Genomic DNA, 25,941 nt, shown 5'->3' with positions numbered 1-25,941 from the left:
TATTGGTTCTGAATATGAGTTAGAAACCAATTTTATTATTTAAAAAGATAAACAAGGTATGAAATAATATAACGCGGATCTAGGTTCACTCCAAATAATTGAAGTAACAAAATAAATCAAATGATTTCTTCACACCACCCTGGAAAAAGTACTTTTACTTCCCCATTAAAGCATGAATTAGCTACGATGACTAAATTTTCCAGGGCTCTAAAAACTAGACTGATTTTCCTGAGGTTTGTAAACTAGACTGATTTTCCTGAGGTTTGTAAACTAGACTGATTTTCCAAAGGTTTGTAAACTAGACTGATTTTCGGTGTGGATTTTTTAACTAAGTGCCCCCCCTTGACTAGCTTTGACTAGGTTAATTACCTCTCTATATGACTAGCTCATTATTTATATCACTGTGGTTTTCTCCCCTGAATCGTTGTCATGCCAGGTTCAGATTTCGGGGATTTTGGCGAAAAAACTTATACTTCAATTCCAATAAATGCCGTTTTGACATATTTTAGCGCCAGATTTGTTCACTCAATATACTTTTTGCAATTCCATTAGATATGTGACAAAAAATGGGACCGTGTTCACTTTTCTGAACTGAATAACGTTTCTGCGTTTCTAAAAACGGTTTCCAGTAATATCACTTCACATTGTCCAAGATCCATCCTCGAAACTGGGATATTCTGAAATAAAAGGTTTAAAGGGACTGTAAGCTTAATATCAAGTGTGACCCTCTATGCAAAAGATGGCAATGCCCGATTTACAAAGGTACTCTTGAAACCTTAATCTGATCGAAAATGTGAAAGATACCGTTTTCTCTACTGGAAAAGTGTATTTTTCTGTTAGTTTCTCGATTGCTACTTATAAGAAGAATTGTGCGCAAGTCACTTTCACAGAGAATACACAAATGAGAAAAAAACAGTTTAAAGAAACAAAACCATTGATATATATTTCATACTTGATTAGACAACAGTTTCAAGGGTACCGTTGTAAATCGGGCATTGCCATATTTGCATGAAGTGTCAGTTAAAATTATGCTTACCTAGTTCCACTAAAACTTTATTAGGAAAATAACAATAATAAGTTTTGTATAAAAAGTAGTAAATTTAATTACCTTGTACATACACCTGGTAGATTAGGTTCGGCACAACCAATGCCCCAACTAAAAATATATTTTTTTTAATCTTTACTCTAATCTTTAAAAAAAAGAAATAAAACATTTTTCTTTTTCTAAGAGTTTCAAGAAAAATTCTAATTTTGACAATTGGCAGAGAAAGACAATTACTGTTTTTCCTCTGAACAAAAGAAATATAACAGTTGTTAAATTTAATTTTTAGTTCTAGTGTTATGAAGGGGGAGTTTTAATACAAAGCGAACAACAAATAAGCTAAATTTATGACTTCAAATTATATAAAAAAAAATTAAGCTCGCTGTTCATACAATTTCATTGCATTTGTAGTGAGAACAAAAAAATAATTGAAATACAAAGACGAATTTAAGACAACAGTTATGACTTTAAATAGTCCAATGAACATGACCCTAAGCAATGATGCAGTGAAAAAGACCCATTTAACTTTATAATTAGTTTTATAAGTTTCTAATAAAACTACTTTCTTTATATTGCCAGAATATCGTCTTCCTAACCCATAGATTTTTGGTTCTCACTGTAAACTTAAGTCCCATGGAAAATTAAGCATGAAAGAAAGTCACAGATCGACACAAACTTTCAACATGATTTTAAAATAGCATTGACATTTTAAAAAATGTTTTACCTAATAATGCCCGCGAGGAACCATCTTCCATCCTTCCCCTTCACAACTAAGGGTCCTCCTGAATCACCCTGTAAAAAGTAAAAACATTTTTAAGGTTTTCTTTTTTTGTATTAACCCTAGCTCTACATGACGTCCAATTATTTATTGCAAAATCCAGTTATTAAACAAAATATGTGCGAAAACCAGGGAAAATAATTGCCATATTTTCAAAACCTAAACATGTTATTAAAGAAAAACTGAAAATGTAAAATTAATTTTTAACGGGCAAAAAACTGTGCAAAATTGCTTTTCAAAACATCTGCAATCTGCTTCCAATTTTGTCATAAGCTTTTCGAAGAGCTAAATAATGTTTAAATCAAATGACTAGAAGTTGTTCTGAATATACTCGTATTTCAAGATCTGAATATTTTATTATTTCGTAAAAATTTTGTTATAGTTGATCAAAATGCAAATCTTTGAAATATCAAAGATTTACACCACCAGGTCGCAGAGATCTGGGATTAGAAAATTGTAGTTTGAGGCAAGTAATTATTTCTATAAGTTTATTTAGTTAATGTTCAAAGAGAAATGTTTACTAATAAAAAAGCGTACAGTTATGAAAACGCTCAAATTCAACAAATTTGAAAAATAAATTCCTAAATTATCATTTTTTTGACTAACCTGACAAGAATCCCGTCCCCCTGTTTCATATCCAGCACACATAAATATATCTGGTATAACCTAAACATATCCAATATCCAGCACACATAAATATATCTGGTATCATCTAACATATCCAATCAGCACATATAAATATATCTGGTATCATCTAACATATCCATCTAATCACATATTTCCTGAAAGAAACTATTTAGCCATGCCATAAATCTAGAGTCTTTTAGTCAGATAGATGAATAGACATGTAGGCAGAGTTAATATTAGGCAGGAGGATAGGTAGACAAGAAGACATGTAGGCAGGTAACAGATAGACAGAAAGACAGATGGACAGATAGACAGATAGACCGTTAGACAGTTAGACAGTTAGACAGTTAGACAGTTAGACCGATAGACAGATAGACATATAGACAGATAGACAGATAGACAGATAGACAGATAGACAGATAGACAGATAGACAGATAGACAGATAGACAGATAGACAGATAGACAGATAAACAGATAAACAGATAAACAGATAGACAGATAGACAGATAGACATATAGACAGATAGACAGATAGACAGTAAGACAGTAAGACAGATAGGCATGTGGACAGATAGACACGTGGACAGATAGACAAAGGTAGACAGGTAGACAGAGAGACAGGTAGAAAGCATGACAGAGAGACAGGAAGAAAGGTAGAGGTAGACAGGTATACATGTGGACAGATATACACAGGTAGACAGGTAGACAGGTACACAGGTAGACAGGTACACAGGTAGACAGGTACACAGGTAGACAGGTACACAGGTAGACAGGTACACAGGTACAGAGGTATACAGGTACAAGGTAGACAGATAGACAGGTAGACAAAAAGACGACCTACCTCGTGTCTTCCCGCTGCTAGAAACATACTTTTACATCTTTCATTCGATACAATGGGAACTGAAACCTAAAAGAAAAGATTATATATATTTATTGTATTTAACTATAAAATAATCAACCAGTGGCCGAATTTAAAGAATTTGAGCGGCGGTTTAAATTTGAGCCGCGGCTTAAATATGATTGGTTCCACCTAAAATTGTATCAAATGTTTCAAGATTTGAGCCGCCGCTTAATTTAAACCGGGTTTTGGCAGATTTAAACCACTGCTTAAGTTCAGAGCAGTTTCAGTGTGTCATATTTATTACTACAAATGATTCTGATTGCTCCTTTTTACATGATGAAACTGGTGTTTTAACAACAAAAATTGTATTTAGTTGCACTTTCTTAGTCTATATTGTTTTTTCTTTTAAAATTCGGTTGTTTTTTTCTTTTATTTTATTATGAATTGTATTTAGGGATTTGTTAACTTGTAATTAATCAATTTTTAGTAATGTGTCCTAAACATATCCAGAACAGAGTTTTTGCCACAACTTTGGATTTTCTAATCCCATTATCTTAGCAGCCCAAGGTCGTAGACCTTAGATATATCAAACTATGAAGTCTGTAAGATCATATAATCCACGTTAGAAATATCAAAGAATTACATCATTAGGTTGCAAGGATTAGAAAATTTGTTTGTGGCAAAGTCTCAGTTCCTTCGTCAATTATAATAATTACAAATTGCAACGTCCTCAGCAATATTTCTCCTTAATGAAATAATACGACAATCATTAAGTTGTTTACTACTGAAACTACTAGAATTGAAAATTGAATTGTACAAAAGCGTCATACATTGTCATACATTGTCGAAAGAATTTTATTTTAGTCTATTTTCCAGCAGTTGTTCAGTACAAGGTTCAGTAAATTGTTCATATAATTTCATTTTATTTTTATTTTGTATTTAGAATGATTTTACCATCCTTGAAGTACGTGTTAGCGATGGTTTTATATTTTAACACATGAGTGAATTCATTATTTGGTTTCAACTGTAAATTATACAAACTAATATTTTTATTTGAATATTAATTGAATGCACGAAAAGTAGAATTTAACATTATTAGGTCCTTGCTAGATACTTGGGGTACATGCATCGTTTTCTTCAACGGACGAATTTTTTTTTTAACGATGGTGTCGTTAAGAAATATTTACAAACCTTGGACCAACGAATTAAATCGTTCATAGAAACTAAAATAGAAATAGAAAAACAAAAACGATCGATTTCTAAATAGTTCGTTCGGAGATACTTGAAAAAAAAACTTATTTTTTTCAGTTAAGGAACAATTCGTTCGAACAAACTTTTAAAAAAACTATCGTTTTTTTACTAAACTACCGATTTTATTGCATGAAAAATTTTACAGAAAGAACGATCACACTGATTGCATGAACTTTTAAATAGCTTTCCGAAGCGAAGTCCTGTAAAAAGTTTGGTATTCCTAAGTCCTTGGTGTACTTACATGTTGTAAAATAGAAGGAAGAACTCCTTTCTCACTTAACCTGCCCCATCCAGCTACTGTTCCAAATTCACCTGAACAAATATCAAATCAAATAATTTTAATGTAACAGAGTGGCATGTCTGATTCACGATGGTATCTTTAAAAAATTTGTCTGGTCAAGAATGAATGAGATATCCATGAGTTTCTCTCTAGATATTGGTTATTTCGATTTTTCTATCAAAGTTATTATAAAAGAAAAGGAGATTTACTCCAAAGCTTTCTGACTCTCACTGAGATATGCAATGGATATGAAAATAATTGTAATATTTAATGTTAATATAACAAAACAAAATGTTAACAGAATTACTTCCGAAAAGTGTCCAGAACAAAATCTTTCTTATGTAAAAGTAAAAACACACTCGACATTATATCACCCTGGACTAACCAGGGCAAGATTCCATCGGTTTCTTCAATTTGAATTCAATCGTGTTTTGGTATATAATTTAACAATCTTTAAAATTACGGTAATCACTTTTTCCGCCCCTGCACCCCCCCCCCCATAATAAAATAAAAAATAAAAGCAAAACATGTATCTTGATAACGTCAAATTGTGCTCGAAACTGTCACTTTGCAGGGAAGAGAACTGAACAGTTAAATCAGTTTCCTGGCTCTCATTGTCAGTATATGCAGGAAATCATGAAAATACTAATAATTTTGATAATAAAAACATTAATAATACCTATAAGCAGATCATCGTTTCCTGGTAGACATATTGGAATAATGTTATCAGCAAACTTAATTCTTTTCTCAGCTCTAACCAGCGCTAGATCATTCTCATACGTGAAGAAATTATACTTCGGGTGTACAATCTAAAATATAAAGAGAGTTTAAATGTGTTGAAGAGACTGTACGCGTAATTTCAAGTGACCCTCCATTTATAGAGAGGCATGCCTGATTCACATCGGTACACTCAAGGAATAGGAATAAAGGGAAAGGAAATGGCGCTGGTTTCGTATGAGAAAGCTAGTCGCACTGCTAGTGCACACTCTAGGTTACAGTGTACACGTACACTCCGTTCTGGTGTACACTCTAGGTTACAGTGTACACGTACACTCCGTCCTGGTGTACACTTGCGCGGTTTCTGAGCACTAAACTTGCCGCTACATAAATATCTGAATAACAACGCAATCCTTGATCATACAAAAGTTTCAAGGGTATTGTTGTAAATCGGACATGGCACTCTATAAATGAAAGGTCATTTGAAATTACGCTTACAGTCCCTTTAATTAGATTAGGAAGCAAAAATAGAGACTTCTGTGCCGACAACACAGGGTTTCCCTTGAAGAATGAGATATCAGTGACGACTGTACAGAATTTTATTTTTTACGTTTATAATTTGCCCTTAACTTTTTTTTTCGTATGCTTACTCATTAAATTTACCATAAAATATACCATTAAATGTACCTTTAAATATACCATTAAATATACCATTAAATATATCATTAAATATACCATTAAATATATCATTAAATACACCATTAAATATACCATTAAATATACCATTAAATATGCCAATTATTATACCATTATTATACCATAAAATATACCATGAAATATACCATAAAATGACTATATAAAGGACAGAAACCCAATAAATTTGTACCTTCAGATTTTTATAGTAAAAGAGTTCTAGGTCGTCTTTAAAATTTCATTCTTTGTGGTTAACCCTTTAATATCCGAGCCAATTGCAGAATAAGTTTAGGTTATCATATTTTTATACAACAACTTTTATTTTGTGTCAGGATGTATGGCTTCGTTTTTTTTTAAAACAACTCGAATTCAAAATAATGAGTTGTGATTGAACAATTTAGCATGAATTTTATATTTTTTAAAACTTTCATTTAATTCTTTGATAGCTTTATAAAAATAAAACCTTACGCTACAGTTTGAAAATGTTAATTTTCTCATTATTTGAAACGTTAAATTATTTATGTTATTTTCTTCAGTGTTCTTTCTTTCCCAAGAAAATTATGATAAACTTTGCTTTAAAAGTATAATGCTTGGTCGACAGGGTGGGTGGTTGGTATTTTTTAAACTGCAGTAGCAGTACTAAACTATTTAGAGAAAAGTTAGACGTATAGAAATGTCCTGAGAAGAAATTGGAAAACACATTTAAGAAATTGAATAATTAAAGAGAGATAATGGAGTTTAGAAAACAAGACTTAATACTTTATAATGCCTTTCAGATAAATTACAAACTAGAGATTAGTCTTGTGATGATAATCTTCTCGTTAAAGGAACTCTTGACGAAATTTCAAGTAAACCGGTCCATTAACAAATTGATAATAAACTTCTAAGTTTTAAGATTGACAAATATAACCTTTAGTCATAAATAGGATTAGCCATTTGTCAGATTCAGAATCTACAGGGTGTCATAATAAACATGGGAATACAGAGACAATTGGAAATCGTCTTCGTTTCCAATAGTTGATAAATGCCAAAAAGTGTATCTTGAAAAGATTGTATTTCTTAATAGATATGGTAGCTTGTTTATTGTGACGCCCTGTAGCTTAATATATATCAGCCTGTTTATTGGGACACCCTGTATCTTAACAACTGTTGAATTCTCACAATTTCCTTCTCTACCCTGAAACCACAATTTCAATTAGAACTTTCCCTGCATGATAAATAATCTGTAAAGACGACCTTTTTAATCGCTTTTACTTCAAGATGAGGATTAGGCTCCGACTCTGACGAGAAATCCCATTCTCCCAACCTCAATCGGATCTGAGATATCGTCAAACTAAAAAGAATTAATTAACTTTGTGTATTTTTACAAAGAAAAAGCTATTATTTAAATGCAAAATAGGACGAGGGAGGAATCCCCCGGCTGCCAATAAGCCTCCGATATAAAGACCGAGCCTCCTATATTTTCTATGCAGTACGAGCCTCTGCCATACAATATAGAGCCTCCTGTATCCACCTACAACAAGCAGACCCATTTTAATGTATTGCGCATGCATATTACTGTATAGTTGAGGCACATCTTTATATGGGTAAACCAGGTACAAAGAAATCACTTCAATTACTTTTCGATAGTAATTAAAAATATATAAAAATTTAACTCGCAATGTAAATTAAAAAATAAAAGTTGACAAATAAATATTATTGAGCGGGAAGTTTACAGTTAAGGCTTTAGATTACTGATTATTTAACATACGGTAAGCACAATAACACTGCAGTTGAATACGAAAATAAGTCTTAGACTCAAAATGGATTTTAAATATTTCAATGGACATTAGACATGAAACACATCATTTATGCAATGCTCTTTATACACATACCCAAAACTCCATTTACTTGAAATGTTGATTTTTAAGTTACTGGAAACACTAATTGCCTTTCCTTTTAAACAACATCAATGATCAAATAATTAACTATAGAATTTTAAATGTCGTCTTCTTATTTCACAATTTTATCTTAATCTCAAACATAGTCCGGTCCAAGCAACTATATAAAGGAACGCCCAACTCAGATGTACGCAAATTATGTACTGTACACTGTGGGAGGAATGCAAACGAACCCAGTGCCCCCAGAGAAGTTGAAGGGAAAGGACTAAAGCTCTGATGTGACATTTCAGTCCAACAAAAAACAAGTTAACATATCAAGTTATAGCGAATACTTATGATTTGATTGGCTTTCTGGTCAATGTGGAAAATACAATAGCAATATATTCTTATTCCAACCCTTGGGCCCTTTTCCCTCAAAAATGATGCGTTGCCCCTGAATTCTTTGTTTTGATCTCCTCCCACTACAGTACACAGATTTGACGCATCAGATATGACGGTTCTTGGTCTATATATTTCTTGGTCCGGTCAATGTTTTTCACCTTTTAGAATAAACGTTATCGAAAATTTTAACTTTTTAATAAATTTTCAGATGAAAACATTTAAACACAAAATTTAACCTAAATGGTATAAATGTCGTAGACACATAAAACTACAAACTTGCCCCAAATTATTGTGCAATTTCACAATGTTTTATCTTTATTTAAAGGGACTGCTGACATAATTTTAAATGACTCTCAAATGTTGGGGGAAATTGTCAGAATAAAAAAAAATTTCAAAAAAAGAAGGAAAAAAATATTCCCACAATCTTGACCAGAAAAGGTCCTCTCATTTATATGAGGAATTATAAGTCGGACATACCATCTACAATTAAATTATCACGTCAACTCTTTAATAAAAAATATTTTATTAAAAAATGCTTACTCATCTACACAATGTCCCGCTGTTGCAACCCAATACTCGTTTAGCAGTGCTCCTCCACATCTATGCGTAGACGATCCAAAAATATTCAAAAAGGAAGTTCGGCGCACAGACACCTAGATTGTTTGCATTATTAATATTGTTCAGAGCTAATAATTATAAAAAGATGCCATTTTACTGTAGATAAATGTATGATTTGATTATTATTATTATCATTATTATTGTCATTTTTATCATTATTATTATTCGCAATTTTAGTTCCAAAATTCATAAAAACAAAATTCTTGATTTGGAAAACGACATTTATTAGGCATTGCATTCTGGTATCATAGTTTTTCAGAATTAAAAACTTTTAAATTGTCAATAATTTATCATTTAAATAATAGCTGCTTATTGTTTTAACTCTGGGTAATAATCCCATTTTTTCTAAATTTAAAAAATGTAATTTTTTATACTTTTTATGATGAGAAATTGTAGAGAATGATCTATATATAGATATATGTAGATATATATATTTATACATCTATATATATGTAGATAGATATAACACAATATAAATCATCAAACACCAATTGAATTTCAACTCGTGTAAGAGAAATTTATAAAAATAAACTGCCTGAAAAAGATTTCAAAATCCGAATTTGTAAACCCGGTTTCTAAAAAAGTGAAATTTATTTATTGCGTGGTGCAAGAATATTGTTTTTAAAAGGATTGAAGAAGAAATTTACATTTATAGTTTCATCGTTGCATAATTCGAAGAAGTACAATATAAAACGATATTTTGCTTGGTTAACGTAACGCTGAATTAAAAAAAAAGCTAATTCGTTAAAGAAATAATTTAAAAACAACGATTGTTTTAAAAACGATTGTCTGTTTTTTTCGTCGTAAGCGAAACGATATCTTCTTCGTTTTTAGTGTTTGTCTAAAGACCACTGACCTGCCAAGGGAATTGACCATAGCAAGCTCTGCTTCCATTAACAATCCTACCCTCAGAGCAGTGATCTGGCATAGTAGGCTGACCGCAGCTGCTCCTAGGGCTGCTCTCCGCACTTACAGCAGCTGATGAGGGCCGCAGGGTCAGCACAGAACTTAAAGAAAATGTTCAATATTTTCTCATTTATTCCCTACAATGAGAACCAGAAAACTCTGGAATAAAAGGCGACTTTTAGACTCAAGTTATAACTTTAAGTAGTCCAATGAACATAATGAGACACAGCATATGGAGCAGTGTAAACACTGAACAGACCCATATTAAACTAAATTACTGATTTAATAAGTGTCCAGTAAAACTATTTACTTTGTAACAATATCAAATAGATGTAAGGATTGTAACAATAGGATTGCCATATTTCTATTCCACAACTCTAACTGGTTATCACTGTATAGAATGATATGTTGGGTGAGCTTAAATTCAAAATTTGTTTTTGTAAATAAAATGGGTGCTAATTCCATATTTTGAAGAAATAATAAAATTTCGGGTAAAAACTGTTGTTGCTCACTTTTTCATTTTTTCTCATTTTTTATTTTTTTAACATCTTTTGATAAAAATTGCATTTACAAGTTTAATTCCATATTTTTTTACATTTTTATATTTCTTTACGTTAGTAATTGGAAAACGTTGCAGTTAAATTTTCTTTAATTTTATTACGAAATGTAACAAAAGATTTTGTAAGTTTGTCAAGTTTTTTCTTAAAATTTGCCGCGGACAATTTTAGACATATATTATTTGAACTAATAATATGCCTTAACTAATAACTGCCTTGATACAAAGAAAGGCCGGAATAATGTCAAAGTTTTTTCAATATGCCCTCTGATGCTATATTTGTATGGCTAAACGTATACTGCTAATTGTTTAATTCTATCTCCAGCCATTTTATTTTTGGTTTTTACATGTCATTTATAATTTTCCAATTAATTTTCCAACTTAATTTGTTGCTCAACCACGCGCGACATTTTTAATACTTTTTTTTTACTTATTGACATAAGCCAAGTATGGTTTGAATTAGTTGGCGTTTATCAAAAACAAGTTTTGTTTTAGTTCCGTATACAGAGAGAACCAGAAAATATTGGTAAAGGAAGATGACTTTCAAACTAAAAGTATGACTTAAAATAGTCCAAGGAAAAACGACGATATCTACCGCATTATAGATCTTAGAAAAGTATTAAAGGGAGAGACCGGCTATGTACGGTAGTCAAACAGAGTATGCAGTATTGTGAAAAAATCTTTAGGATTCATTTGAGACATATAAAATTTTTCCACGATCTATTATTACTGAGTTTCAGTGTATAGTCGACGTTCAAAATCATGAATCTGGTGGGTACCTTTTCAAAATCGGTTTTTTAAAATTATAAAATAACGACGACATAAAATAAAGTAAAAATTATTAATAATTCTGAAAACGTATCCATCCATCCAGGATTTAAAGATCTTTTTTATATGTCTCATATGAATCCTAAAGAATTTGTTCACAACACTGCATACTCAGTTCAACTACTTTACACAGCCGGTCTGTCCCTTTAAGGGCATTCCGTTGTGAATCGGGTATACCCCTCATTCTTATATGGAGGGCCACTTGAAATTACAACAATAAATTCCCATTAAAGGGAGTGACCGTCCATATAATGTAGTTGAACTGAGTATGCAGTGTTGTGGAAAACTTCTTACAGATTCATTTGAAACATATCAAAATTTTTAAAGATCTGTAAATTATTAAATTCAAACTCAGGATTTTTCGAATCTTTAAAAAGTTTAATATGTCTCTTAAATGAATCCGAAATAAGTTTTCCACAACACTGCATACTCAGTTAAACTACCTTACATAGCCGGTCACTCCCTTCTAAATACCTGATGGTAAATGCAGGTGTGGTTGGAGTTTGAAAGACAGGGAGTGCCATTTCTGTTGTTGTAGTTGGAGCTGTTGTTGTGGTGGTTGGTGTAGTACTTGTTGTGGTTGTTGTTGTTGTTGTTGTGGTTGTTGTTGTGCTAGTACTAGTCGTAGTAGTGCTAGTACTAGCTTCTCTTAATGGAGCTGTCTGCTCAGCACTGTATTTGAGTAAACCTCCAGGTTTAGGCGGACGTGTTGGACGTGTAGGTGTAGATTTGGTAGACCAACCCCAGTCCTAAAAAAGTGAACAGTCAAATAATATTGTTCCCTCTCTTTGTAGACAATAAGATGCAAAATGTAGTTTTTAAACAGTTAGTATTAGTAAATTAGATCAATAGACATTTCACAATAACAATATTAGTTTTGTAGTTTGTAAGAAATCTGAAAGAAGCCAGACTGAACCTTTTTTGTTAACGATTAAATAAGAGAAAATTAAATAGAAAACTGTAATGGGCTCTATGTAAATATGGATTAGGAAGCGACTGTTAGATTATTAATAATGGTGATAAGTATTTTCCCAAAAGCATTTTCCAATGTAGCAGAGCGCTGAGGCGAGGATTGGCTAAGGGTCGATTGCTGCGGCTAGAACAGGCTACAGGGCCGATTGCTGCGGCTAGAACAGGCTACAGGGTCGAGTGCTACGGCTAGAACAGGCTACAGGGTCGAGTGCTGCGGCTAGAATAGACTACAGGGTCAAGTGCTGCGGCTAGAACAGGCTACAGGGTCGAGTGTTTCGACTAGAACAGGCTACAGGGTCGAGTGCTGCGGCTAGAACAGGCTACAGGGTCGAGTGCTTCGGCTAGAACAGGGTAGAGTGCTGCGCAAGTTGCCACTTGTGAAATTACACAGTTAGAAAGTTTCCATTTGGGAAAATACTTTTGGGAAGCTGTCGCTTAGGGAAAAACCTTGGGAAATTACCTAACATCTTAAGTACATCAAGACAAACTAGTTTTTTACTTTAAAACTACATAAAATACCATAATATTAATTAATTGCCTTCCTATTTCACAGTTTTATGTATCCCACTGTATGTCCCAAATTGATTACCTCTGGCTCATTGTTTACAGGATCTCTCTCCTCCACGTGATTATTTTCAGGAAAATATTTATCATCTTTTTTATCCCAGCTTTGTGGTCGACCCGTCGGAGGTTTCCTGGGCAGGGATGAAGGCCAGATCAACGTGGAAGGTTTGGTAGGTCGCGGCGGTCTTGTCAAATCGTAACTATCTTCAGCAGGTTCCTCCATTCCACTTAGGATACCCACGCGATTTATACTGGGCCTTGGAGGTCTGGAAATTATAAAAAATATAAAAAGTAAAAGACGACATTTCTAATTTGATTTGTTTTATTGATTAATTGATTTAACTACCTTTTTGGCCTAGGCGGGCGAAAGTAGGTGTTACCACTGTTAAGTGAGGTAAAACCTGAATAGTGAATTATTGTTAATTATTTATATAAAATCTTCTTTCACTTCAAATAATTTTTATAATGTAGAGAAAAAATTGGGGTCGATTTTTTAGTAATATGTTTGAATATAAATATTTATTATACATTCATCAGATATTAACTTCTAAAAAGCGGAATAAAAGCTTAGATTTTTTAACTCCGAAATAGAAACTAAGATATTGTATTTTCTAATGGTTATAAATTACAGATTTATTTTTACGGTGTTTCTCAACCTTATGAACCTTAACAAAGACGACTTTCAATCAACTATATATACAGGTAATGTATGGCCATATTAATTTCAAATCAGGTCGACCAGTAATTTTAAGAAATTGATTTTGATAATGGTTTAGTGATAACCAGAAAACAACGGAATAGGAAGACGACATTATAGCAATAATTATAAGGGTATTTGATGCAAATAATTTTACTAGACACGTGTTAAATCACTAATTTAGTTAAATGGTCTTTTTACTTTGCACAATTTCTGTGTCTCATATTCATTGGCCTTTTTAAAGTAAAAATTATATAATCTAAAAGTCGTCTTTTTATTTCAGCTAGTTTTCTGGTTATCACTGTAAAAAATGTTTTAACCAACCTGGCGTTGTTTTTGGAGAATATGGAGGCTTGGTGGTTGGAGGAGGAGAGTTAGAAGATGAATAGGAGGAGGCAGGATAGAAGGATGAATGAGATGAATGGGATGAAGGATATGGATTGGAAGCTTGAGAATATGAGGATGATGAGGATGAATATGAGGAAGATGAAGATGGATATGACGAGGATGAGGATGAATATGAGGAAGATGAGGACGGATATATATCGGATGATGCTATATCATTGTCCCTTGTATCATGAATACAACAACTACCAAACATAAAACCATCCATACACATCCCCAGGTGTTGCCCATCAGTCTAAAAAAAAATTTATTTTTTTAATTGGTTTCTTTAATCGTTAATTAAAGGAATTGAGTCTTTGCCACAAACTCTAACTTTTGCAACCTAATGGTGTGATTTTCAAAAATAAATTATTCGATCTATCATAATTCATAACTAAAGTCTATGTGATCGGGCTGCAAAGACATGGCCCATGGAGATTAGAAAATCAAAGTTCTCTGGCAAAGACTCATAAACAGTTAAACAAACAAAAATAAATGGAAAAAAATTTAAAACAGAATCTTTAAATTAAAATAAAATAAATTAAATAAAAATACGGTAATGCATCTAAGTTTTTTAATAATTATTTTATCAAATTTCGAACCACTACCAATAAAACGGTTGTCACTATACTGTTCGAAAAAAAGAAAGTTTGATTCCCCCCCCCCAAAAAAAAAAAAAAAATTAAATCAGAAACTTTGTTTTTGTCATCGAAAAAAATGACACTCACTCCATGACTCATGGTTGCGAAAATATAATAATATAAAAATACATTTAAAAGAAATATTTTGTGTACTTTTAATAGATTATTCTGCAACCAGGAAACAAGGGGATTGGTCGCGCTTGGATGATCTCTAGGGTGGAGGGATGAATATAAATATGGATGGATGAGTGGATGACAAAGGAAAATCTCAAGGTGGAAAATGTTCAAGGTTGTATGTATCCTGTAATCAGGGTTCAACGAATCCAACACGGATCAAAGATTTCGATGAGAAAAAACATCTATGAAAAAATGTTTAAGTTTTCAAAGTATGATTTATCAAAATACAAATTGATTTCAGAATTAGCCCCTCCCCCTTCCCCCCTTCTCCCTTCAATCTTGATTTTTTATTCCCAGTTTGAAAAAAAAGGTATTCTAGAGAGATGCCAATTTATAATTTTTCGAAATTTCTATTGAATGAATGATACTTTATTCATTCTACTTTTACAAATATCATTTAGAATCCTTGGTTGGAATATTGGACCAATCCCTTAATATTAGAATCCTTGATTGTATTACTGGACCAATTCATTGTAATTAGAATCCTTGGTTGTATTATTGGACCAATCCCTTTATATTAGAATTTTTGGTTGTATTACTAGACCAATCCCTTGAAATTGGAATCCTTGGTTGTATTATTGGACCAATCCCTTGATATTAGTATCCTTGGTTGGATTATTGGATCAATCCCATGAAATTAGAATCCTTGATTGTATTATTGGACCAAAATCCCTTGATATTCGAATCGTTGGTTGTATTATTGAAACAATCCCTTAAAAATAGAATGCTTGGTTGTATTATTGAAACAATCCCTTGATATTAAAATCGTTGGTTGTATTATTGAAACAATCCCTTGATATAAGAATTCTTGGTTGTATTATTGAAACAATCCCTTGATATAAGAATCGTTGGTTGTATTATTGGACCAATCCCTTGATATTAAAATCCTTGGTTGTATTATTGAAACAATCCCTTGATATAAGAATCGTTGGTTGTATTATTGAAACAATCCCTTGATATTAGAATCCTTGGTTGTATTATTGAAACAATCCCTTAAAATTAGAATCCTTGGTTGTATTATTGGACCAATCCCTTGATATTAGAATTCTTGGTTGTATTATTGAAACAATCCCTTGATATTAGAATCCTTGGTTGTATTATTGGACCAATCCCTTGATATTAAAATCCTTGGTTGTATTATTGAAACAATCCCTTGATATTAGAATTCTTGGTTGTATTTAAGACTAAGATGAATGAAGGATTACGGTAAGGATAGCTCGTATACTTGTGTGTATGAAAAACCAAGGTTAAATCAATAGAAACGTGAAAAGAATTCATTGAACAATTAGATATGGGCAACAGTTCATGAACTTCATGCTGTTAGGATTAGAATAGATTTACAGTAGGCGCTATACACTATAATTTAAAAATCTCACGCTCTCAAGCAAAAATCTATGAGAATTTTGCCAATTATCTGTTAAAAACTAAATCCAACATTAAATGCTTTAAAGTGCTAGAATGTACATGCAAAGGACTACAGAAAAGCATAAATGAGTAAGAGCGGTAAAATCTAAGCCCAAGGCGTTGCGATACTTCTAAATTGATAAGACTGTTTATAAGCAGACTGAATCTATGTGACTATTATTACATATAGACATTAGAGGTCTACAAGCAATATCACATCTATGCAGGTTTCTTATGCCACCCCCCCTTCCCCCTCCCCAAATTTCTAGAGTTAAATGTCAAGGTGTATATTAAGTATGATTGTAAAATTCAACTTTCAAGTTTGGTTCTGAATATTAAATTTAAAGAGCCTAATAATATTTCATATTCCTATATGAATTTACCCCCCCCCCCCCATTGCACTCTACTTTTTAAACTATACCTGGAGATCTTTTAAAATTATTAAAAAGAGTCAGTGCAGTCTAAAAACTTTGCATCACTTTTTTTTTAAGATGTCAAAGATGTACCAGGATTGAAAGCCTTTTTAATGATCAAGTGTGAAATAGATATTCTTTTAATATTTTCAATTCTGGTTTCTCCGTAAAATTGTCTTGCGTATTTATGCTGCAGAGGGAATAAAGAAAATTAAACAATGAATAATGAATTGAACAATGAATTAAAAACGGGACTAATTTATTTTATTGATTCTCATTTAGAAATTTAAAGGGACTCGTTGTGAATCGGACATTTCCCTTGTTTAATGGAGCTGGTCGCATTTAATTAAGTCTACAGTCTTTTTAAGTCGCAAATAAGTCCCGGAAGAAAATGTGCGTTAATACGTCATCAATAAACCTGTAATCGTAGGTCAGAGGTTTGTTTCCTGTCTCGATAAACATTAAATTATCATAGTTTAGAATTAGACATCTGAATTCACAGAATGCAAAATGTTCTTGTCTAGTACACATGATAAGATCTAGAAGTACTGTACAATATGTTTTCTATATCACGCTACCATTGTACAATATTGTACAATATGTTTTCTATATCACGCTTCCATTGTACAATATTGTACAATATGTTTTCTATATCACGCTACCATTTCCGTCTTCCGTTCAACTCTCTTTTCTTATCATAACTTTATATCATCTTACTTCCTTCCTCCTCCTCCTTTCCTCATACTATTTTCTCAAATTTAAGGGACTGCAGTTGGAATTTCAAGTGACCCTGCATTTATAAGTTGGAATGATCGATTCACAACGATAAACTTTACACCAACAACAAAACATATTGTTAAAGGGACTGTAAGCGTAACTTCAAGTGGCCCTCCATGAAAGGATGGCAATGCCTAATTTACAACAGTACCCCTAACAGCTTTGTATGATGAAGTATGAATTAGAATTGTCCCTTTAACGCAGCTATCTTTTTCATCTTAATATGAATCCATCGAATTGCATTTGACAATTGTAGGTTGTAATTTATGAATGATTAGTTTTAAATTTAATTGAATTATTTACGGTCTGAGCAAAATAATGCAACATAGGTGAATTTGTATGGACGCTACGCTCTTGGGTGTTAACTGTTACATGTTTCTAAAGATTTTTTCCTCATAGACGCAACAGATAGAAGTAAAATTAGAAGTGATCAAGAAATTGAATTCGATATCAGTATAAACCCTTTCATTTTTCCATTTTTCCCGAACACTCCCTTTAAGCCTAATCCCTCCTGATCCCCTCCTAATCCCCTCCTGATCCCCTCCTGATCCCCTCCCTGGTCTCAATTAGATGACAATAGTTATTAAATAATAGTGGATAAAGGGAGGGGTGTCCTTCAAAATCATACTGTGACCTTAAAGGTTGATAAATAGATAGAGAGTAAAAACATTAGAAATAAAAACCAAGTGGGTCGTGCTTTACAGATAAGTAGATCAGATCAAGAAAGATAACCATGGTTAATACATAATAGATAATAATACTTTAATAGATAACGATAAAAGATGGCTGTTTGATATTTAAAGAAAACAAAATAAAGATTTCACTTTTATACATAAAGAAAATAATTTTAGAAATAAAGATAACAGGTTGATAGATAAAGATAAATAAAGATACCAGTTTGATAGATAAAGATACCAGTTTGATAGCTAAAGATTACAGCTCAATAGATAAAAATACCAGATTGATAGACAAATTTACCAGTTTTGATAGATAACGATTATAGTTTAATAGATAAACGTAACTGCTTGATTGAAAGGTCTGTATGATTGTTGTCAATTTTCAGATTGAAAGCAAAAATAAATTTTAAGAATTCTTCTTAAACTTTTACTGCTTACAAAATCCCTCTAAAACTGAATGAATTAATAAAAAATGGTAAAAAGTACGTTTAAAGGATAAAAAGTTACCTTTAAGCACTCCCACACAAACATGCATGTTCCTTGTATGCCTGACACCTCACATGGCTTCGGAGAAATTTTGTAGCCATCTAAGCAAATAAAAATATCTTAGAGCCGAAATTATCTTTTTACATTATGCATTTTTTAGAGTGACCAAAAATTTAGATTTTCAGCCAGTTTATCATAAAATATTGGGATCTTGCCCTTTAATTTATATTTTTCATGTGGCAGACCAACACATAATTCAAAACATGTGAATGAATACATAATGTTGACAAAAGCAACAGATTCAAGGTTTGGTTCAAATACTGATTGGTAAACTGCTGGCGGATTTCCAAAATCTGATCCAATTATTATTGATTAAATGAATTTGTGTGCATAAATTATCATTAAATATATTCACGGACAAGGTCATAAACAAGGCCGGGCATTCAACTAAATTATTAAAAATTAACTAAATCATTTTTTAGAACTCTGGATAAAAGTTTAACATTTTTTAAAGATATTAGTTTTGAGACTACATTTTAGGGCGTTGGGTCACACTCAACTTTTAATTTTAAAACCAGGCTAACAATATTTTCGTGGTTCTACCGAGTTCCCCAAGCAAACTTTGAGACAAATCGGTCATGGAGTTCTTGAGTTATGCTTGTATATCCATACATATCTATAAACAAAGATTACTATACTTTATATATATAACACATATAAATATTAAAGTTTCTTTTAATGAAACCCTTTTTAGAGTTTTTTTACCAACAAATATCTGAAAAATAAATCCTTATTTCTTGATTGAAAGGAACTAAACACACCCCAGCACACATTCTAATTTTACAATCCCTATATCTTTGCAACCTTCGATATTTCAATCAAATAGTCTAAGTTTGAAATATCAGAGTTTTAAATCCTCAGATTGAAAGATAAAAGGCGAACAAATTTGAGTTTGAGACAAGTGCTCTCTTCTTTTATTCTTAAATATGTCTAATCCGTATTCCGTGCGTATACTCTATAGAATATAAAGATGTATATCAAATACTGAATATACACATATGTATATTTGGATGAATATTTATGGAATTCTAGAATATACATAAATGTACATGTATATGTATTGTATATGTATATGAATATGTATATGTATATGCACCGAATACTAGAATATACACATATGTAAATGTATATGAATATGTATATGTATATGTATACCAAAAACTAGAATATACATATAAGTATATGTACCGAATACTGGAATAAAGCAGTTTAGATTATATCAGATATCTTCATGCTTCAAGTCTCAAGGTTAACGTACATCCTTAATACTTTACACTTAAAAATGCCCACCTTTTATAGTTTGTTTAATCTTAAACTAAGATTTCCTAAGTTGTGTCTTTTATAGTTTGTTTAATCTAAAACTAAGATTTCCTCAGTTGTGTCTTTTATAGTTTGTTTAATCTTAAACACAGATTTTCTCGGTTGTGTATTTTAAAGTTTGTTTAATCTAAAACTAAGATTTCCTCATTTGTGTCTTTTATAGTTTGTTTATTCTAAAACTAAGATTTCATCGCTTGTGTCTTTTATAGTTTGTTTAATTAAAACTAAGATTTCCTCAGTTATGTCTTTTATAGTTTGTTTAATCTAAAACTAAGATTTCCTCAGTTGTGTCTTTTATAGTTTGTTTAATTAATCTAAAACTAAGATTTCCTCAGTTGTGTCTTTTATAGTTCTTTAAATCTAAAAGCATTCCTAGAACAATAATAAGAAGATTTGTGTTTATATTATTTTAATTTTAACTATGAAATTTCTAAAAAATTCTAATAAAAAAGTAAAATTTACGATTAACGTGACGAGATAACTTTGTACTTTTTAATCTGCAAAGATTTTATTTCTATATTTCGTAAATTTAACGCTCCATGGAGTTTTAAACCTTTTTTTGCCTTTAGGTGTATTGACAAAATTTTTATCACAGAAAAGGTATAGCACGAAAAACGTAAATTCACAGACAATTCAGTAGTCTGCAAAGATGGTGTGTCTTTTTTAGTAAAGGAACTGAGTTCTAGCCACAATCTTTGAGTTTCTTAACCCCTAATCTTTGCAGCCCAATGTCATAGACCTTTGATATTTCAAACTATGGATTCTGTTAGATCAAATACGTTAAGTTTGAAATATCAAATCAAATCAAATCAAATCAAATCATTTATTAGGCCACAAGTTAACAATATTCATATTAATAAAAATGACTATACAATTACATATATATATTTTGTGGCCGGGGAGCTACAAGATAGCTCAGGCTGTTTTCACACGAGCTCCCGAGGTTCAGAAAAATAATGATTAGATTCAAACATTGTGCAATGTGCCTTTATGGAGCACAAAAATGGCGAAGAGTAGCGGCGGTGGCGGTTGGAGAACAGGAGGCGGAAACATGGCGTCAATCTTTACAGTCACAAATACAAAAAGTTTTAGGCTCAATAATGTAGAAGATTGTTCTTGATCAAGAAATATTATTACTACATGTTATTCTAATCAAGATAAGAGATCAAGAATAAGCTGAATATTTCTTCTGACAAGGATACATATATATGATATTCATTATATGTATCAAGTATTAAAAAATATGAACAGATCATATTGCAGTCCATGGAAACCCCAATTTAATCTAAGAAACTAGAGTTGAACAGGTATAGCAAAATAGCCGATTGCATTCAAAGTTCGATAATCTATCCAGAAAATGTTGCTTAAGTTTATATCTAAATTCATTTTTGCTAGCAATACAAGACAAATCTGGGTCAAGTTCATTCCAACAGGAAGTGAAAGAATACAAGGGAAATCTATTTATAAATAAATTTTTACATCTAGGAACAAAAAATTGATCTCGATTTCTTAAGGGGTATTGGTGCATCTCAATATCTGAATTCCTGGGGAACACTGGATCCATATAGAAAGAAGGAGGGGCGTAACTAAAAGCTATGGAATGCATGAACGAAAGTTTTTGATGAAGAATAAGGTCCGTGAAGGGGAGTATCTTTAATTCATAATATAGAGGTTCAGAATGAGCATTATATCTAGCTTTTGCAATTGTTCTAATACATTTTCTTTGTATAAGACTCAGAGAATTAATATTTTTTAGACTGGTACAGCTTATAAGTGGTAGACAATATAAAAAGTGAGGATGGACAAGAGCATAATAAATACTTTTTAGAGCTGAGGTCAAAGGTTTACACAATCAAGTTGCAAAGATATAGAGATTAGAAAATGTGGGTTTGTGACAAAAACTCAACTCCTTTGACGCACACATAGAGTTTAAGTCTTGCTTGCCATAACATGAATTGACATTTTTACAACTAAATACACATAACACTTATTTCAAACTTTAAATGCTGGTATTAATTAAGCTTAAAATTAAACTAATATCTAGCATCTTTTATAACTGAAATACGTTCATAGTATTTGAAAAACCCTTTATTTGTTTATGGCCTACAGTTATTAAAATGATTCAACATTTAAAAATTTTCTTTAGTCTTCAAAAATGCTAATTTAGTGTTTTGAACAGACTAATATTATGTGGGACACCCTGTATCTGTATAATGCATTTTAGTAGTGCACATATGTTTCAACTTTATAGGATTAAAATAGAAATTAAAACTTTAAAACATTCTGATAATTAAAATAACAAAATATTGTAATGGTAGTCCTATCTTTTTTTTCAAAAGAATTAGGTTTTTGCCAGAAACTCTGCATGGCTTTCTGATATATCTTGGCAACCCAATATTTCAAACTATAAATTCTGTTAGATCAAACTAATTTATTTTTAAATATCAAAGGTTTTCACCATCAGGTTGCAGAGATTAGAACATTAGAGTTGTGGCAAAGAATCAATTCCTTTATAATTTTGTTATCCGATCTAGTTTAGATAAAAAAGAGTAAGTTTGATGTAAATTTATAAATTCAGTTTAACATTTATTGTAGTAATTTCATGAATAAAAGGTTTATGAAGATTTAGGAGAAATCGGATCAAGAATTGATCCGCCCTCCTCCCCCTAGATGAGCGTCACAATTTTGCGTAATATCCGAGAATTGTGACGCTTGGTGACCCTAAAGGCCAACCTGACGCAAAGCTTCGCCCTGTACGCGGCCAGGAAATAAAGCTAACGCCGCGCCGATTAAAGGATGAAACAAATCCAATTATTAACTTGAAAATCAGTTTCAACTCAATAAACACTTTATTTGGAATTATCTATTAACACAACAGCTTTACTACATTGCATTCACTGTAAAATCATGCAGATACAGGCTGAATCAAACCAAACTCAACCAAATCCAAACCGGATCCAACAAACCAAACTCAACCAAAACCAAACCGGATCCAACAAACCAAACTCCACTAAATGAATTTATGACTTCGTTTTTAGAGATTTCTCTCTGATTTTTTGCATGCAGGCCTGAATTGTGATCTGGTTTTTGAATCAAACACCAAAGTGGAGAAAAAATAATTTTCCCCCTAATTTGTCCCGCATTTTTCGGGCCTTTTTTCAAAAACTTTGTGTTAAAAACTGAATTGATTGATGTGGGGTGTCTAAAGTCATTAATATTAGGTCGGGAAACTCAATTCTGGATTTTATAATGCATTTCCCGCTCTCCTTATAACATTTCCCCCCCCCTTTCCCGCATTTTCCCCCTCCTAAAGGCCAAAGAAGCCTTCTGACTTTATTACTAGAGATTTCTCTCTGTTTTTTTGCATGCAGACCTGAATTGTGATCTAGTTTTTGAATCAAACACCAAAGTGGAGAAAAAATAATTTTCCCCCTCATTTTTCCCGCATTTTCCGGTACTTTTTTCAAAAACTTTGTGTTAAAAACTGAATTGATTAAACTGAGAAATTGAGTCTTTGACAAAAGCTTAAATTTTCGAATCCCTACACATATCTTTGCAGTCTTTGATATTTCAAACTTAGATTATTTGATCTAACGAAAACATAGTTTGATATATCTAAGATCAATGACATTGGGTTGCAAAGATATAAGGATCAAAGTGTGTGGCAAAGATTCAATTCCTTTGTTAAAAATAATTCTTATTTTGGACTAAATGGTATATACATAATTTTATAAGCAATCAAAAATTGACATTCTTAATGTATTTTATATAATGTGTGTATAATTTATTTAGTTTATTAATCTATTCTTTTTTCAAAGTTTGCAAATGTTTATAAAATAATCCTTTATTCTAAGGTAAGTGATTCAATCTTTAAACTTAAATATAAAATAATATTGTAGATACATTATAATCATACTTAGAAAGAGTGGTTTTCTTAGCTATGAATATGTTTAATCTTTTGGATAGTATTATATTTCATAATTTTTGTCAAATGGAAATAAATCCAATATAGCAATTTGTTATTGGAAATCCGCAAAAACTATTAGGAAAATCTAGAACATCTACTGGCTATTGGGGAAACATCTACTGACCTAGGATTAAACTGAACCAGAGTCAAGCAAACTTAGGCAAATTTAACCAAACTTAGACAAAGGAATTGAGTTTTTGCCAAAAACTCTGATTTACTAATCTCTTTATCTTTGTAACCCAATGTCGTAGACCTTAGATATTTCAAACTATTAATACTTATGGATAAAATAATCTAAGTTTGAAATATCAAAGGTTTGCGCCATCAGGTTGCAAAGATATTGGGATCAGAAGATTTGAGTTTGTGGCAAAAACTCAATTCCTTTAACCAAACATATCCAAATTGAAACAAACATAACCAAATTTAACCAAACATACCCAAATTCAACCAAACTTATTCAATGTTAACCCAATTTAACCAATGTCAACCAAACTTAGCCAATATTAATTTAACTTAGTAAAACTTAACCAAACTTGGCCAAATTTAACCCAACTTAGCCGATTTCAACGAACTTAGCCAATTTCAACGTGAACCAAATCAAAATCTCTCCATAAACCCCGAAATCAAAGTATTCCTACCATCTGTCCTGGACTGCCGGGGAACGCCTTCTAGTGGAAAAGGAACCAGATGCTCCGCCTCCTCGTCATCTTGATCAACAACCTCCTGATTAACCACACCTTGAACACTCCTGGCTATTAAAGCTGAAATATTTCCCCTGGCTCCTGAATCTAATGATCTTGCTCTGGCTAAATGCTCCAGCTCCGTGCTCCCTGCTCCCAAAGAGACAACATGTTTGCTCCCAACTGCAAGGGAGCAAGGTAGGATGAATGAAAGGGCTCCCACCACTTTCCACCATCCTCTCCTCACCATAGCACAGCAAGCTAAAAACAATAAATTTCAGATTTAAAAAAATCTAAATGTAATATAACAACAATATGAAAGTGTGTTTACTGTTGTGTAAAACTTTTTTTTAACCTATCAGAAGCAAAAAGCAATAAGAAGAAAAATTGGAGAGCCGTTAAAAGACCAAATTATAAAAGACAAAATTTGTAATTAGGAAGATGGCGCCCTATACTACAAGTATAAGGAGTAAAGTTTGAGAATTTAAGCTTTTTTAAAGGAAATTATTTTAAACTTTTTATCTTTGAAATTGACAACTTAGTTAGTGAATAATGTTAAAACTTTAAAAGTATCAAACCTGCAGTCTATGTTTGAGATCGTTTTCTTGTAGGCATTAGGAGGGTTTTTAGGTTTTTAGAAACCGTTTCTACGAGGTCTTTTTAGGTAAGGTTTCATAGGTGCTCCGGGAACACCTTAAAAAATATAAAATGAATGAGAAAGTAGCGCAAACTGTTTGATATTTAGTTAAAATTGTAAAAATAATTAACCTTAAATCTTTAAAACCTCTTTATTATCTCTTATTCATTTTATTCTGTTAAGGTCTGAAAATATTTTTTATAGCATATTATTTTTTGTATTACAAAATAATTTTTAATACTGTGGTATTAAGGTTACAGACCTTATTTTGTTTTTCTTGTGTTTTTTAATATCTATAATTAGATTCTTGCTTATTTTCATTTCATGTTCTATGGAAAGTAATTAATATCTAATGATTTTTTTTTCTGAAGGTTTTACAGATTACTGCAGATAAAACCCTAATCGGAGAAAAAATAATTTAAGATTTGTTCGACATTTTATAATATTTTATACTAGCTCAAGCGGAATAAAAATAGAATTAATTTTTTTTAAAAAGATTGATTTTTTTGCCTTTGTTACCCCCAGAGTACTCATGGGTTTCCTCAAAATGTTCAGTCAATATGGATTAGCCGTTTTGCCAGCTAAATCTAATATATAAATATATATAAATATGAGAGAATTTATATCGATTAAGATCAACTGAAGCGTAGTAGAATGTACAAACATGAAATCAACGTGTTTTTTTAT

The 25,941-nt window shown here is 31.8% G+C and overlaps 1 protein-coding gene across 1 annotated transcript; it reads right to left on the bottom strand.

Annotated features, from left to right (window-relative positions):
- Positions 1-15: 15 nt before the first annotated feature.
- Positions 16-25,431, bottom strand: LOC111704999 (serine proteinase stubble). Its single transcript, XM_023477415.1, has 18 exons — positions 25,386-25,431; positions 25,196-25,310; positions 24,576-24,878; positions 18,612-18,691; positions 13,956-14,271; positions 13,281-13,335; positions 12,960-13,200; positions 11,873-12,147; positions 9,965-10,115; positions 9,031-9,143; positions 7,466-7,562; positions 5,499-5,628; positions 4,781-4,851; positions 3,289-3,354; positions 2,427-2,486; positions 1,767-1,834; positions 1,109-1,156; positions 16-677 (listed from the first exon to the last, which is right to left on the bottom strand). Exons 3-18 carry the CDS (start codon positions 24,865-24,867, stop codon positions 635-637), a joined length of 2,106 nt encoding a protein of 701 aa, XP_023333183.1. The 5' UTR covers positions 24,868-24,878; positions 25,196-25,310; positions 25,386-25,431; the 3' UTR covers positions 16-634.
- Positions 25,432-25,941: the final 510 nt, after the last annotated feature.

Source organism: Eurytemora carolleeae, unplaced genomic scaffold (genome assembly GCF_000591075.1).
Source record: "Eurytemora carolleeae unplaced genomic scaffold, Eaff_2.0 scaffold637, whole genome shotgun sequence".
NCBI lineage: Eukaryota > Metazoa > Arthropoda > Copepoda > Calanoida > Temoridae > Eurytemora > Eurytemora carolleeae.
The sequence above is the reverse complement of the archived record's forward strand: the minus strand, read 5'-3'. Positions and strand labels throughout refer to the sequence as shown.